The 16,050-nt window shown below is 49.8% G+C and overlaps 1 protein-coding gene across 4 annotated transcripts in view; it reads right to left on the bottom strand.

The window, feature by feature from the left end:
* Positions 1-1,847: 1,847 nt before the first annotated feature.
* LOC113842953 (feather beta keratin-like) overlaps positions 1,848-16,050 on the bottom strand; it is a 21,264-nt gene continuing 7,061 nt past the window's right edge. Inside the window, exons 2-3 of one of the 4 annotated variants that reach the window (XR_011807309.1) lie at positions 8,621-11,770; positions 7,637-8,411 (exon numbers count right to left, since the gene is read on the bottom strand). Coding sequence is in view for 1 of the 4 variants with exons in the window: in XM_072034225.1 (XP_071890326.1) it covers positions 2,060-2,389 (330 nt within the window). In the remaining 3 variants the exon portion in view is untranslated. Of the gene's footprint in view, positions 2,410-7,636; positions 8,412-8,620; positions 11,771-11,974; positions 14,056-16,050 lie in introns of those variants that run through there. The other 3 variants (XR_011807310.1, XR_011807311.1, XM_072034225.1) reach the window with 3 other exon arrangements.

The raw sequence follows: 16,050 nt of genomic DNA, 5'->3' as shown, positions 1-16,050 counted from the left end.
CTGAAATGTCAAAGCCTGGCAAGTAATGAGGTGAGGTGTGGTGTCCTTCCCACAACGCACCCTTTTCATTACCTCTTGTTGAGGACATGTCTATTTGCCTTGGTGGCATCTTTTAAGTGAGAGTGGCTCTTTGGATGGATTTGCATGGAGAGTGCATTTGAGGGCAGTCGGCAGACGCGGCCAAAGCATGAGAGAGGTGGGGTGTCATGAAGTGAGGTCATGGCGTGTCACTCGTTTGGTGCGGTTTGCGGCTGCATTGTTGTGAGGAGGGGGCCCTATTTGCTGGCATCGCCATACTGCAGGCTGGTCTGGGCTTCCCAGATGTGCTGGGCATGAGGCACAGGAATACTTATTTATGCTGATGTTACCCCTCTCATTTATAATGTGTAGCTGCCAGTAGGTGTAATCTCTTAGGAGTTCAGCAAAGATTTGATTAAGTTCCTTAGAATATCCTTCTGGACAAAACATCAAGCACACAGCTAGACTAATATCTAATGAGATGGTTGAGCAGTTGGCTTGTTGGTCAGACTCAAAGTGTAGTTGTAAATGGGGTTACCTGTGCCTGGCAGGGAGTCACTCTGGGGGTTCCCGAGGGCTCCATTTTGAGTAGAGAAGCCTCGCACATAGATGTTGATAAATTAGAGGGCTGGGCTATGAGCAACAGCGTAAAATTTAACAAGGGCAACTGGCGAATTCCCCATCTGAGACAGGGCAACCCTGGATCTATGTCCAGACTGGGAGAGGAGAGGCCGGAGAAGACCCAGCATGAAAGAACGTGGGTGTTGGATGCAGGAAGGGTGACCAAAACCTCATCAATGTGTGCGGAAGACTTTCCCAGAGCATGGAGATCTTCCTGCCCTGTGATGGGAGCAGTGGAGAGGGGTCAATCCCTGCTGGTGTTTGGCTTTTGAGCACGTCATAGCAGCAGAGAGAACCGGACGTAGGAGACAGTGCAAGTCAAGGAAAGAAGTGGGAGAATGGTAGAATGTAAGTGGGCCATGTTTCCAATCATCGCGGAATAGCCCACTTCCTTGTTTCTCTGGTTCATGCCTTGAGAGAAACAGCCTTGGATGTGGAGCTGATGACCCAATGGGTCAGCGACAGCACAAAGGAGCATCCATAATCCACAAAGAGTCTCGCAACATATGTGTGGTGTCCGTGTAACAGACAACTGTGTTAAATAATACAGGCCTTAATAGAGGCCCCAGGGGGACACCACGCCTCCCTGGTCTGCACCTGAGCACCGAGCTGTTGAGTGCAACTCTTGCTATGTGACCACGTATGCAACTCATTATCTACTGAGTGGGCACTGGCAGGTCCCTTTGTAGCTTGCTGAAACAGACCCTAATCAAATGTGGGATAACTGCTGGATTCTCCTCACAGAGGCCAGCCCTGCAGCTCCTTCTACCAAAACCTTGCCACATAAACCCAAAACACTAGGGGAGGTCTCGTGGCATTTTTCGACCTGCCCTACCTGTATCTTGACCAAGCATTTGAGGGGCCTCACAAGGGCAGAGTAGAGGGGGACAATCAACTCCCTCACTATGCTGGCCAGTCCTCTGTTGATGCAGTTAATGATGTAATCAACCTTCTGGGCTGCAGGTGTGCACTTCTGGGTCCTAATGAGACTTTCATCTACCACAACAACCCAATTTCTTCCCTGCAGGGCTGTTCTCAATGAGTTCTTCTCCCACTCTGTACTCCTGCCTGGGATTGCCCCCACCCAGGTGCAGCACCTTGCACTTGGACTTGTTGAACCTCATTCTCTTCTGATTGGCCTGCTTCTCCAGCCCATCCATGTCCCTTTGAATGAAGAGTCTTGTGTGAAGAAAGGAGGAGTGTCAGGCTGGCATGCATTAGAACTTTATTGAGGAAGACTCATTAAAAGGAAGGAGCACAAGCAGCAGGGCCCTGGTCAGAGGTGCAGGCACAGTGACCATCAGCACCTACGCATTTTGTGTGGAAGGCATTCCCAGAGCACGGAGATCAGAGCATCCTCAGTCGATGAAGTTGGTTGCAGGGCATTGTTAGCTGCTGTCGGGGGTCCTGGCGTGGGTCCTTAGCAGGGGTAGCAGGCTCTTCTGCCAGAGAAGCAGCCCAGGCCTCCCAAGCCATAGCCTCCCAAGCCTCCCAGGCCAAAGCCTCCGAAGCCGCCTCCAGAGATGGGCACTCCCTGGGCGCTGAGGTTGCTGCCCACGGCAGCTGATGCGGAGGATCCAACGGCGGTGTTCTGGGGGAAGGAGCTGAGGATGGGTCCTGGCAGGGTGACCAGCACGGTGGAAGGCTGGATGGCGACGTGGGAGTCCTCGCACTGCCTGACACAGGGCTCGTTGCAGCTGTTAGCCAGCGGGGTGGGTCCGCAGGGGTTGCAGAGGTTGTAGCAGGACATGTCTGTGGTGTGGAGGGTCCCTGGAAGACAGGGTGTTGTGAATTCAGAGGGTGTTGGGGGTTTGTGGAGCACTGCTGGGGGAGGCCAAGGGAGTGGGAAGGCCAAGAGTGGGTCTGTGGGGAGCCTGACAGAGGGGAGGTGGACTGGCTGCTGAGGCTGGGGTCAGAGGGCATGTGGAGAGATAGGCCTGGTGGGGTGGGTAAGGGAGGGGATTGGGGTTCAGGCTCACCTTGTTGGTCACAGGGGAGAAGGCGTCAGGTGAAGTGTGTGAGGGTGCGAGGCGCAGGGCCGGCTTTTATGCTGCTCGTTGGGTGCCCGCAGGGCACGAGAGCCTTTGCGCATGACAACATTTGGCATGAGCTGCTCTTGCATGCCAAAGCCTGGCAGGTAAAGAGATGGGGTGTGGTGTCCTTCCCACAACTTGACCTTCTCATTTCCTGCTGTTGAGGAGATGGTGTTGGTTTCTTACGGCACCTTCAAAGTGAGAGAATTAGAGGCTGGAGCATTTCTTTGAAAGTGGTAAGAGAGTGCATGTAGATGATGTGTCCAAAGGCTGGTGGAGGTAAGGTGTCGAGTGAGGTCTTTGCGTGGCATTCATGTGGTGTGGCCCAGCCACACTGGGCTTTGTGGCTGTCATCAAGTTATTGCAGTGGACATCATCGGGCATAGAAGCGGGTGCTATGAAAAGAACGAACGAGAGATGAGTAGGTCCTAGACTGGCCTTGTTTCCTGACACCATAGGCTCCACCCCCCTTTCCTCCAAAGCTGAAGTCCCCAGAGAACACAAGGCTTGACGCTCAGCTTGATGGGATTTCTTGGGCTGAGTTGTGTGGTTTGTGAGCGGTCCTGAGATTCATGAAAGGCAGAGGACAAGAGGGAGTGTGAGAAAGGGCCAGGTGGGAGCTATCTTGTTATTGGGGATGATATTTGGCATTTGTGTCAAGGGGGAAACCTATTTCTCTGCCCAGTGTTTGATTATCTGAAAGATGATTTGGAAATTTCAATCAGAACCTAGAAGTATATCATCTCGTTATAAATGGCTCAGTCTTCAAAATAGGACTGTAATCAAAGTTTACAATTTATTAAAGAAATAGAGCTATGGAAACAGCTCTGGGTGCGCCGGGAGTCTCTGCTCCACCAAGACCCACGCCAGTTACATCAAGCAGCTGGTTTCTATGCTCCAAGGCTAACACATATTCATTACTACTTCTAGAAAAAAACGGGGTTATTAATTAGTTTCCAGAATCCAAACCCTCCTTGTGGAGCATGCGTATCAGTCTCCAGTGGTTCTTCTGGGGATCTCTCGTGCTGAAGGCTCATAGTCTTCCTCCCAGGCTTTTTTTTTCTTGTCCTTCTCCTTTGTCCAACTTGAATGTATGTCAGATACTTGTGCAGCATCCCCTGCAAGCTTTGTCTTTTAGTCGTCCCTCAGCTTTCCCCTTCTCCTTAATCTCCTGGCCAGATAACAGCAGACTTGCATAGTGTCCCATGCAATAGTCATAATAGTTAGCACTTATTCTGAAACCCCCCCAGATATCAGAGACTTCAAGGAGACGCCTACAAATAGATTTCCCTTCAAGCTCTCTATTGACAGGAATAGCTAAAACATTCCATTGCAAGATACAAGAACTATATACATTAACCACTCTGTTTTTCTTAGACTTGTGGTTATTCAAGGGTATGTAAGGCAGAACGCCACATTCAGCATACCATGTGGCCCTAGCACTGTTCCATATTGACACGAATCAGATGAACACATTTCACAATCTGCAACTCAGAAGACTGGGTGGATATCAAGGCCTTCCACTGCTAGGCAAGGTGAGTGTTTCGCAGGCTGTCTCTCAGGTAAGTAGTGCATGTTGCTGAGGAAGATGGAGAAGCTGTGCCACGGGATGTACTGAAGTGTACAGGACCTGTAATGTTGCACCTACAAATGCTGAGAGTGCTGGCTGATATTTTCACAAGGCTACTTTCATCTTTCTTTGAAATTTGATGGCGACTGGGTTCCTGAAGACTGGAAGAGGTTCATCCCACTGTGAAGTTCAGCAAGCTGGAGAAGGAAGGTCTGGGAATCTGCAGGCTGCTTGGTTTGTCATGCATCATTGAGAAGGTTCTGAAAGAAATCCTCCTGGAAAGCACAACACAAGCACATGAATGATAAGAGAGAGATGGGGAGTAGTCAGCATGGATCTACAAAGAGCAGATCATACTGGAGCCTTCTCAGTGTCTTCTACATGGAAGTGACCTGCTGGGTGCACAAGGGGAGAGCAACAACTGTTGCTTACCTTACCTTTAGGAAAGGCTTTGATGCTTGCTCCCGTGACACGTTCACAGAGAAGCTGACATATACTGGTTACACAAACAAACAAACTGTGGGGTGGTCTGAAAAGTGGCTGCATGCCACTGCACATGGTCCTGGACAGCCTGCTGACCTTTCTTGACCACAGCTGTTGCCCTACCCGGTGTCAAGAGTTTCCTTCCTGACTATATCTTTCTGAGATAGTGTTTGTTGTAACAGTGTATGATCATAGTAGAGAAGAAAGTAGTGGTAGTGTGAGCTAATGAGGGGAAATTGTTTCAGAAGGCATGGGGAGAAGAGCCTTAGCATGATGAAGCTTGTGTTTGGGCACTTGTAGGTTTTGGGTGATGTATGTTAAGGTGTTGTGGTCCTTTTCGACATACGCTGATGACCTCTTGATCTGTGGTTTGTACTGTGAGAAGATGAAGAGAAGAGGAGGTGCGTCAGGCTGGCAGGCTTGAGACTTTTATTGAGGAAAGTGCATGGAAAGGAAGGAGCATCGAGTGGAACAGCCCCTGGCGGTTTTAGATGCAGGCGGGGTGACTAAAATCTCACTCTTGTGTGTGGCAGGCTTTCCAAGAGCACGGAGAACTTCATGCCCTATGATGGAAGCAGCAGAGAGAGAGTCGATCCCTGGTGGTGTTTGCCTTGTGAGCACGTCGTAGCAGCAGAGAGAACTGGACATAGGAGACAGTGCAAGCCAAGGAAAGAAGTGGGAGAATGGTAGAATGTAAGTTGGCCATGTTTCCATGCATCGCGGAATAGCCCACGTCCTTGCTTCTCTGGTTCATGCCTTAGTTATAAATGATGAGAACTGCTTTGTATCAAAATTGCCTAGCTTTGGAGTATTTACTAGCACAAGAAGGAGAAGTCTGTGGAAAATTTAGCTTTAGTAATTGCTGTTTAAAGATTGATAAAAAGGGTGTTTCTTCCTAGTAGCTGATAGAATGTTATGTTCTGGTTTAGGATGAGAAGAATGTTAATAATATGCTGATGTTTTAATTGTTTTGAATTGTTACAGAGCAGTGGTTACACCAAGCCAAGGACCAAGCCAAATTCAGCTTCTCACTGTCCTGCCAGCAGGCAGGCTGGGAGGAGGGCCAGACTGCTCGGGGTTAGGTTGGGCATCGGACAGCAGGTGGTGAGCAATTGCATTGTGCATCACTTGTTTCGTATACATTATTACTAGTAGTAATATTATCATCATTATTATTGTTATTATTATTATTATTATTTTCTTGTTATCTCAGCTCACAGGCTTCACTTTCCCATTTCTCTCTCCCATCCCAGAGGAGAGGGGGGAGGTGAGCGAGCAAACACAAACCTGGAAGGATATGGAATGGGATTTATTTTTATGGCTGCCTGGTGGACCATGGGTTAAAAGAGTGTTATTTTTATTGTTATGTGGTGTAATGACGTTATTATTTGTACCTTGTATGATACCTTGTCTTACATTATTAATACACTGGGTGATAAATAGTACATTGGTAATAACTTCGTTAAAAAAGGGAATATGTCAATTATGATGCTTAAGAATTGGACCCTCCAAAAACAAACTGATGAAAACCAATTATTAATAACAGAAGAGACACGAATTGGGGATATTAAAAAGAAGATAAGGGATTGTGAGGAATGTTTTAACAATTCCAATTCATGTCCATAAATTCGTGTCCATAAAGAACAATTCTGTTTGAATCCTGTCTGCCTGGGCCCTGCACTGGCAATTTAATTCTTGAACCACAGATGCAGTGTGTCCCAGTCTCCCCCTCATTCCAGTCAATTTATCACGTCTTCAGAAAACACTCCTTAAATTTATGAACCTGTTTGCTTTTGTTATTCCTGACTTCTAGTTCTAACAGTTACAGCCTTTTTTCCTGTCTTCTTCGAGATTAACTTAACACTGCTATAGATGTGTCTGTGAATGGCTGGGGAAGAATGTTTCAATTACTCGTGAAGCGTCAAATAAGAAAGCTGTTTGTGTTTGATGTCTGGGAGTTTCAGAACAACTGATAACAACTAGTGACTGTTATGGGATACTATGTGGATCTTTGGTATCTGGCCAGGGGGCCAAGAGATTAAGAGGAAGAAAAAAGAAGCTGAAGGACGGTTGGGAGACAAGACCTGTGGAGAGTGTACAGAGAGTGTTCCATAAACTTGGAATAGTGCCGAGTAAGTACAAAGGGTGAGAGGAAGACTACGAGCCTTCAGCATGAAAAGACCCCTAGAGACCCCCAGAGGAGACTGATGCGCATGCTCCAGTAGGAGGGACTGGACCCCGGAAGCTAATTACAATAATCTATTTTTTTTAGAAGTAGTAATGAATATGTATTAGTCTAGGTGCATAAAAATCAGCTGCTTGATGTAACTGGTGTGCGTCCTGGTGGAGCAGAGACTCCCGGTGCACCCAGCGCTGTTTGCTTACCTCTATTCCTTTATATTCTTTTAATAAATCCTATTTTTTTATTTAATCCTAATTTGAATCCTGAGCCATTTATAACACCTTGAAAGAAATAGCTGTGGTTGTGGAGCTAATGACCCAGTGGCTCAGTGACAACACAAAGTTGCATCCACAATCCACGAGGAGTCTTGTCCCATATGTGAGGTGTCTCTGTGACAGACGTGTTAAATAATACAGGCCTTAAGAGAGACCCTGCAGGGACACCATGCCTCCCTTGTCTCCAGCTGGGCACCAAGCTCTTGAGAGCAACTCTTGGAATGTGATCATGCAGTTAAGGATCACATGCAGATGTGATCATCCAGTTAAGGATCTGCCCATCATGTCTTTCCACTTCAGCAGGAAGGAGCTATGTAAGAGCGTTTTCCAAACGCTATTTGTATACCACGAGGCTTGGGCCCTGATGGCCACTTGAGCCCTGCTTTTTGTTCTTTCTGTCGGGTGAAGTTGGAAGAGCATTGGGAGAAGAAAGGAAGACGAGGCTTTCAGGATATGGGATGCAGATTGATTTTATTGAGGAAAACATGAAACAGAGGGTACGTCAAGTGGAAGTTGCACATTCTGAGGTGCCTGGAGGGTGACCACCAACCAATGTTCTTCCGTAGAGCAGATTTTCCCAGAGCCCTCAGGTCTCCCTACCCATGGTGGGATCGGCCCCTGAAGGTTTCCTGAGGGACTGTGCTAGTGAGCAAGGCATTGCAGCAGCCGTAGGTGGTGGTGCTATGGAAAGGAGAAAGAGGAAGAAAGAAGGAGGTGTGTTGGCCATGTTTCCTGACAGCAAGGGCTGTCCAATACCTTGCTTGCTTGCTTTGTTGTGCCATGGAATGACGAGCTGTGGCGTGTCAGCTCATACACCATGGACAGCACGGAGTTGGGTCGTCAGACAAACAGCTGGCTGGCATGGTGTTGGAGGCTACTGTCAGGGATATTGGCATGGGACCCTTAGCAGGGGTAGCAGGCTCTTCCGCCAGAGATGCATCCCAGGCCTCCCAGGCCAAAGCCTCCGAAGCCGCCTCCAGAGATGGGCACTCCCTGGGTGCTGAGGTTGCTGCCCACGGCAGCTGATGCGGAGGATCCAACGGCGGTGTTCTGGGGGAAGGAGCTGAGGATGGGTCCTGGCAGGGTGACCAGCACGGTAGGAGGCTGGATGGCGACGTGGGAGTCCTCGCACTGCCTGACACAGGGCTCGTTGCAGCTGTTAGCCAGCGGGGTGGGTCCGCAGGGGCGGCAGATGTCGTAGCAGGACATGTCTGTGTTGTGGAGGGTGCCTGGAAGAGAGGGTGTTTGGAAGGCGGAGGGAGTTGGTGGCATGAAGAGCAGTGCTGGGGTAGGCCAAGGGAGTGGAAAAGCCCAGAGTGGGGCTATGGGGTGCCTGGTGGTTGGGAGCTGGAAGGGCTGTTGAGGCTGGAGAGAGAAGGTTGGTGGAGAGATGGGCAAGGTGTGGTGGGTGAAGGAGCGGAGCAGAGTTCAGACTCACCTTCTTGGGTGTAGGGGAGAAGGCTTCGGCAGAAGAATGTGAGGGTGAGAGGCGCAGGGCTGTCTTTTATGCTGGTTCCCAAGTATCCACGAGGCGAGAGAGCCTTTGCGCATGACAGTATTTGGCGTGAGCTGCTCTTGCATGCCACAACCCCTCAAGTAATGAGGTGGGGTGTGATCTCCCCACAATGTTCCGCCTCCATTTCTTCTTGTTGAGGATGTTGGAAGTGGCGGAACATTTCAAGTGAGAGTATTAAAGACCAAAGGATAGCTTTTGAAGGTTTATGTAGGAGTGGATAGATGTTGCATTCAAGACATGGGAGAGGTGCATTGTTGTCCATGAGGTCATGGTTTGGCACTCATGAGGTGTGGTTGGTTGCTTTTTTGTGAGAAGGAGGTCCCCTTTTTGGCATCCCCAGTAGGTTGGCCAGTGCTTCTGAGGTATGCTGGGCGTGATGCACTACCACTTGCATCACATTCACTCCCTCTGTGCCTTCATCCCAACTCACCAGCCTGCGTTTAGCCCTTGTCTTTCCCATTGGGTGTGCTTCATTGTTGGCTTGGTGGCCATCTTGCACATAGAGGCTGTATGTGGGAGCAAGTGTATGGGAGCAAGACCCCTGTGTTGTCCCTGGGGCCGCAGTCCAAAGAGGCAGAGAAGAGGTGTTTGCATAGCAGGGTGTTGGAGTCGCGGGCCTGTCTCAGGGCTGACAAGACTAAGTGCATTGGGAGCCCTGCCATGCTTCCCAAAGGGTTGAACTGGCACCTCCATTGAGCTCCCTTTTCTTTGGCCAGCACGTTGACAGCAAGGGCTTTGGCCTAATGCAGTTTGGTGGGAATTTCTTGGGCTGTCTGTTGAGGCCTGGGAGAGGCTGTGAGACTTGTGAGGGGCAGGGACAGACATGTGGGAGTGTCCAGAAGGTCTGGGCCTAAGGTGCTGGGGTGTTCTTTGAGTTGATTTTCAAAGGGGAACACAATTTCTGTGCATGGTTTTCACTCTTGACACATACAATGTGGACCTTTCAGAGGGGAGCTGGAGGTGTGCATGCTGCTTGTGGCCAGTGGTCGTGGTTGCATTCTGAGGAGTGGGGAATGGCAAGTGCAGCCCCTGATCTACCAAGGTGACTGTTTTGAAGGGTTTCCCACTGCAGCTTGTTGACGAAGATGCTGGGGAGTCTGTGTAACTGGTTATGCAGGAGTACATGGGACCCAACGGGCTACACCTGCAAACACTGAATGTCCCAGGTGATGTTTGCAATAGCAGTTTCAGTTATCTTTGAAAGGTCATGGTGACTGGGAGAGGATCCTGAAAGCTGGAAGAAACTCAGTGCACTCTTATATTCAAGAAAAGTTGAAGGAGGAATTTCTGGGAAACTGCAGCCTGGTCAGCTTGACATCAGTCTCTGGGAAGGTTCTGAGGAAATCCTCCCTGAATGTATTCTCAAGTACGGAAAAGTGATGGAGAGTAGTCAGCGTGGATTTATAGAGAGCATATCCCATGTGTGCCTGCACAGCATCTTCTACATAGAAGTGACTGACGTCCTACCTATATGTAGGACTCTGTGATAGTGTTTGTTGTGAAGGTGGAGGATCAGAGAGGCACAAACAACATCGATTATTGACTCGGTGCTGTATAGTGGTAGGTCCCGTTATAGATGGCTGAAACAGGCCCTTATCAAACATGGGGCAGCTGCTGGATTCTCCTCACAGAGGCCTTCCCTGTAGTCCCCAGTACCAAAAGCTTGCAAGGTAAAAACAGCACAACAGGGGAGGTCTTGTGGCACTTTTTGACCTGATCTTGAACCATGTACTTAAACAGGGTCAAGAAGGAATCATTTTAGGCTCTCTCACCTTGGAAGGAACTTCAAGGATCATCTTACTTCAGCCTTCTGCCGTAAGAAGGGATGTCACCCACCAGATCACATTGGCCAAGGCCCCGTCCAGGCTGGCCTTGAACTCCTCCAGGGATGGGGCATTCAAAGTCTTGTCTTGACAACCTGTTCCAGTGCCTCACCACCCTCACACTGAAGAATTTCCTCCTAATGTCTAGTCTAAATCTATCCTCTTTTAGTTGAAGACCATTCCCCCCTTCTCCTATCATTATCTACACGAGTAAAGAGACATTCTCCATCCTTTTTGAAGACCCCTTTAACTATTGAAAGATCTCAAGGAAGCCTCCGCAGAGCCTTCACTTCTCCAGGCTGAACATCCCCAGTTCTCTGAGTCTTTTTTCATAGGAGAGCTGGTCAAAGTGGAGCCTCATGAGGACAGAAAAGAGGGGGGCAATCAACTCCCTCACTATGCTGGTTACTGCTCTGTTGATGCAGCACAGGATGCAGTTGGCCTCCTGGGCTGCAGGCTTGCATTGCTGGATCCTGTTGAGCCTTTCATCCACCAGAACAACCCGAGTCCTTCTCTGCAGGGCTGCTCTCAATGAGTTCTCCCAGTCTGTACTCCTTTCCGGGATTGCCCCGAACCAGGTGCAGCACCTTGCACTTAGACTTGTTGAACCTCATTCAGTTCTGATTGAAGCCTGTCTAGGTTCCTTTGGATGAAGTGCGTTGTGTGAAGAAAGGAGGAGTGTCAGGCTGGCATGCATTAGAACTTTATTGAGGAAGACTCATGAAAAGGAAGGAGCACAAGCAGCAGTGCTCTAGTCAGAGGTGCAGGCACAGTGACCATCAGCACCTACGCATTTTGTGTGGAAGGTACTCCCAGAGCACGGAGATCAGAGCATCCTCAGTCGATGAAGTTGGTTGCAGGGCATTGTTAGCTGCTGTCGGGGGTCCTGGCGTGGGTCCTTAGCAGGGGTAGCAGGCTCTTCTGCCAGAGAAGCAGCCCAGGCCTCCCAAGCCATAGCCTCCCAAGCCCCCCAGGCCAAAGCCTCCGAAGCCGCCTCCAGAGACGGGCACTCCCTGGGCGCTGAGGTTGCTGCCCACGGCAGCTGATGCTGAGGATCCAACGGCGGTGTTCTGGGGGAAGGAGCTGAGGATGGGTCCTGGCAGGGTGACCACCACGGTGGAAGGCTGGATGGCAACGTGGGAGTCCTCGCACTGCCTGACACAGGGCTCGTTGCAGCTGTTAGCCAGCGGGGTGGGTCCGCAGGGGTTGCAGAGGTTGTAGCAGGACATGTCTGTGTTGTGGAGGGTGCCTGGAAGAGAGGGTGTTGCGAAGGCGGAGGGTGTTGTGGGTGTGAGGAGCACTGATCAGGAAGGCAAAGAGAACGGGGAGGCCTGTGTTTTTAGGGAGCATGGTGGAGGGGAGGTGGAGGGGCTGCTGAGGCTAGGGCCAGAAGGTGTGTGGAGACGTGGGTCCGATGTGTCAGGAGAAGGAGGGGATCGGGGTTCAGGCTCACCTTGTTGGTCACAGGGGAGAAGGTGTCTGGTGGAGTGTGTGAGGGAGCGAGATGCAGGGCCGGCTTTTATGCTGGTCCATGAGTGCCCACAGGGTGAGAGAGCCTCTGTGCATGACAACAGTTGGCATGAGCTGCTCTTGCATGCCAAAGCCTGGCAAGTAATGAGGTGGGGTGTGGTGTCATGCCCAGAACTTGACCTTCTCATTTCCTGCTGTTGAGGACATGGTATTGTGTCCTGGCGTTACCTTCAAAGTGACAGAATTAGAGGCTGGAGTCTGTTCTCTGAAAGTTGCATGGGAGGTCAGGTGTATGTTGTGGCCAAAGACTGGTTGAGGTGCGGTGTCATGAATGAGGTTTTTGCATGGCATTCATGTGGTGTGGCCCAGCCACTCTGGCCTTTGTGGCCGTCAGCAAGTTTTTGCAATGGACAGCTTTGGGCATAGAAGCGGGTGCTATGAAAAGAAGGAACGAGAGATGAGTAGGTCCTAGACTGGCCTTGGTTCCTGACACCATAGTCTTCCCCCCCTTTCCTCCAAAAATGAAGTCCCCAGAGAACACAAGGCTTGACGCTCTGCTTGATGGGATTTCTTGGGCTGAGTTGTGTGGTCTGTGAGCGGTCCTGAGATTCATGAAAGGCAGAGGACAAGAGGGAGTGTGAGAAAGGGCCAGATGGGAGCTACCTTGTTATTGGGGATAATATTTCGGATTTGTGTCAAGGGAGAAACCTATTTCTCTGCCCAGCATTTGATCTTCTGAAAGATGGTTTGGAAATTTCAGACAAACCTGGAAGTATATGATCTTGTTACAAATGGCTCAGTCTTCAAAATAGGACTATACACAAACTTTACAATTTATTAAAGGAATAGAGCTACGCAAACAGCGCTGGGTGCGCCGGGAGTCTCTGCTCCACCAGGACTCATGCCAGTTTCATCAAGCAGATTATTTTTATGCTCCAAGGCTAACACCTATTCATTACTACTTCTAGAAAAAAACGGGGTTATTCATTAGTTTCCGGAATCCAAATCCTCCTTGTGGAGCATGTGTATCAGTCTCCAGTGGTCCCTCTGGGGATCTCTCGTGCTGAAGGCTCATAGTCTTCCTCCCGGGCTTTTTGTTTCTTGTCCTTCTCCTTTGTCCAACTTGACTGCATATCAGAGACTTGTGCAGCATCCCCTGCAAGCTTTGTCTTTTAGTCGTCCCTCAGCTTTCCCCTTCTCCTTAATCTCCTGGCCAGATAACAGCAGACTTGCATAGTGTCCCATGCAATAGTCATAATAGTTAACACTTATTCTGAAACCCCCCCAGATATCAGAGACTTCAAGGAGACGCCTACAAATAGATTTCCCTTCAAGCTCTCTATTGACAGGAATTGCTAAAACATTCCATTGCAAGATACAAGAACTATATACATTAACCACTCTGTTTTTCTTAGACTTGTGGTTATTCAAGGGTATGTAAGGCAGAAGGCCACATTCAGCATACCATGCGGCCCTAGCACTGTTCCATATTGACACGAATCAGATGAACACATTTTACAATCTGCAACTCAGAAGACTGGGTGGATATCAAGGCCTTCCACTGCTAGGCAAGGTGATTGTTTTGCAGGCTGTCTCTCAGGTAAGTAGTGCATGTTGCTGAGGAAGATGGAGAAGCTGTGCCACGGGATGTACTGAAGTGTACAGGACCTGTAATGTTGCACCTACAAATGCTGAGAGTGCTGGCTGATATCTTCACAAGGCTACTTTCATCTTTGAAAGTTGATGGCGACTGGGTTCCTGAAGACTGGAAGGGAATCATTCCACTCCTATGTTCAACAAGATGGAGAAGGAATGTCTGGAAAACTGCAGGCTGATCCTTCTGTCATGCGTCACTGGGAAGGTTCTGAAAGAAACCCTCCTGGAACGCACATGAGAAGCAGATGAATGATAAAAAAGAGATTGGGAGTAGTTAGAATGGATCTATAAAGAGCAGATCATACTTGAGCTATCTCAGTGTCTTCTACTTGGAAGTGACCTGCTGGGTGCACAAGGGGAGAGCAACAACTGTTGCTTACCTTACCTTTCAGAAAGACTTTGATGCTTGCTCCCATGACACGCTCGCAGAGAAGCTGACAAGTACGGGTTACACAAACAAACAGTGGGGTGGCCTGGAAAGTGGCTGCATGCCACTGCACATGGTCCTGGACAGCCTCCTGACTGTTCTTGACCACAGCTGTTGCGCTACCCGATGTCAAGACGTTCCTCGTGACCATATCATTCTGAGATAGTGTTTGTTGTGACGGTGTGGGATCACAGTAGAGAAGATAGCAGCTGTAGTGTGTGCTAATGAGGGGAAATTTTTTGAGAGGGCATGGTTAGAAGAGCCTTAGCATGATGAAGCTTGTGTTTGGGCACTTGTAGGTTTTGGGTGATGTATGTTAAGGTGTTGTGGTCCTTTTCGACATACGCCGATGACCTCTTGATCTTTGGTTTGTACTGTGGGAAGATGAAGAGAAGAGGAGGTGCGTCAGGCTGGCAGGCTTGAGACTTTTATTGAGGAAAGTGCATGGAAAGGAAGGAGCATCGAGTGGAACAGCCCCTGGCGGTTTTAGATGCAGGCGGGGTGACCAAAATCTCACTCTTGTGTGCGGCAGGCTTTCCCGGAGCACGGAGAACTTCATGGCCTGTGATGGAAGCAGCAGAGAGGGAGTCGATCCCTGGTGGTGTTTGGCTTGTGAGCACGTCATAGCAGCAGAGAGAACTGGACATAGGAGACAGTGCAAGCCAAGGAAAGAAATGGGAGAATGGTAGAATGTAAGTGGGCCATGATTCCAAACATTGCAGAATAGGCTACGTCCTTCCTTTTCTGGTTCATGCCTGGAAAGAAATAGCTGTGATTGTGGAGCTAATGACCCAGTGGCTCAGTGACAATGCAAAGTTGCATCCACAATCCACGAGGAGTCTTGTCCCATATGTGACGTGTCTGTGTGACAGACGTGTTAAATAATACAGGCCTTAAGAGAGACCCTACAGGGACACCATGCCTCCCTTGTCTCCAGCTGTGCACCAAGCTCTTGAGAGCAACTCTTGGAATGTGATCATGCAGCCAGTTAAGGATCTGTCCATCATGTCTTTCCACTTCAGCAGAAAGGAGCTATGTAAGAGCGTTTTACAAACGCTATTTGTATACCACCAGGCTTGGGCCCTGATGGCCACTTGAGCCCTGCTTTTTGTTGGGTGAAGTTGGAAGAGCATTGGGAAAAGAAAGGAAGATGAGGCTTTCAGGATACGGGATGCAGATTGATTTTATTGAGGAAAACGTGAAACAGAGGATATGTCAAATGGAAGTTGCACATTCTGAGGTGCCTGGAGGGTGACCACCAGCCAATGTCCTTGCGTAGAGCAGATTTTCCCAGAGCCCTTAGGTCTCCCTACCCATGGTGGGATAAGCCCCTGAAGGTTTCCTGAGGGACTGTGCTAGTGAGCAAGGCATTGCAGCAGCCGTAGGTGGTGGTGCTATGGAAAGGAGAAAGAGGAAGAAAGAAGGAGGTATGTTGGCCATGTTTCCTGACAGCAAGGGCTGTCCAATACCTTGCTTGCTTGCTTTGTTGTGCCATGGAATGACAAGCTGTGGCTTGTCAGCTCGTACGCCATGGACAGCACGGAGTTGGGTCCTCAGACTGAGAGCTGGCTGGCATGGTGTTGGAGTCTACTGTCAGGGATGTTGGCATGGGACCCTTAGCAGGGGTAGCAGGCTCTTCCACCAGAGATGCAGCCCAGGCCTCCCAGGCCAAAGCCTCCAAGGCCAAAGCCTCCGAAGCCACCTCCAGAGATGGACACTCCCTGGGCGCTGAGGTTGCTGCCCACGGCAGCTGATGCGGAGGATCCAACGGCGGTGTTCTGGGGGAAGGAGCTGAGGATGGGTCCTGGCAGGGTGACCAGCACGGTGGAAGGCTGGATGGCGACGTGGGAGTCCTCGCACTGCCTGACACAGGGCTCGTTGCAGCTGTTAGCCAGCGGGGTGGGTCCGCAGGGGCGGCAGATGTCGTAGCAGGACATGTCTGTGGTGTGGAGGGTGCCTGGAAGAGAGGGTGTTGT

Source organism: Anas platyrhynchos, chromosome 2, assembly GCF_047663525.1.
Source record: "Anas platyrhynchos isolate ZD024472 breed Pekin duck chromosome 2, IASCAAS_PekinDuck_T2T, whole genome shotgun sequence".
NCBI classification, from domain to species: Eukaryota; Metazoa; Chordata; class Aves; order Anseriformes; family Anatidae; genus Anas; species Anas platyrhynchos.
The sequence above is the reverse complement of the archived record's forward strand: the minus strand, read 5'-3'. Positions and strand labels throughout refer to the sequence as shown.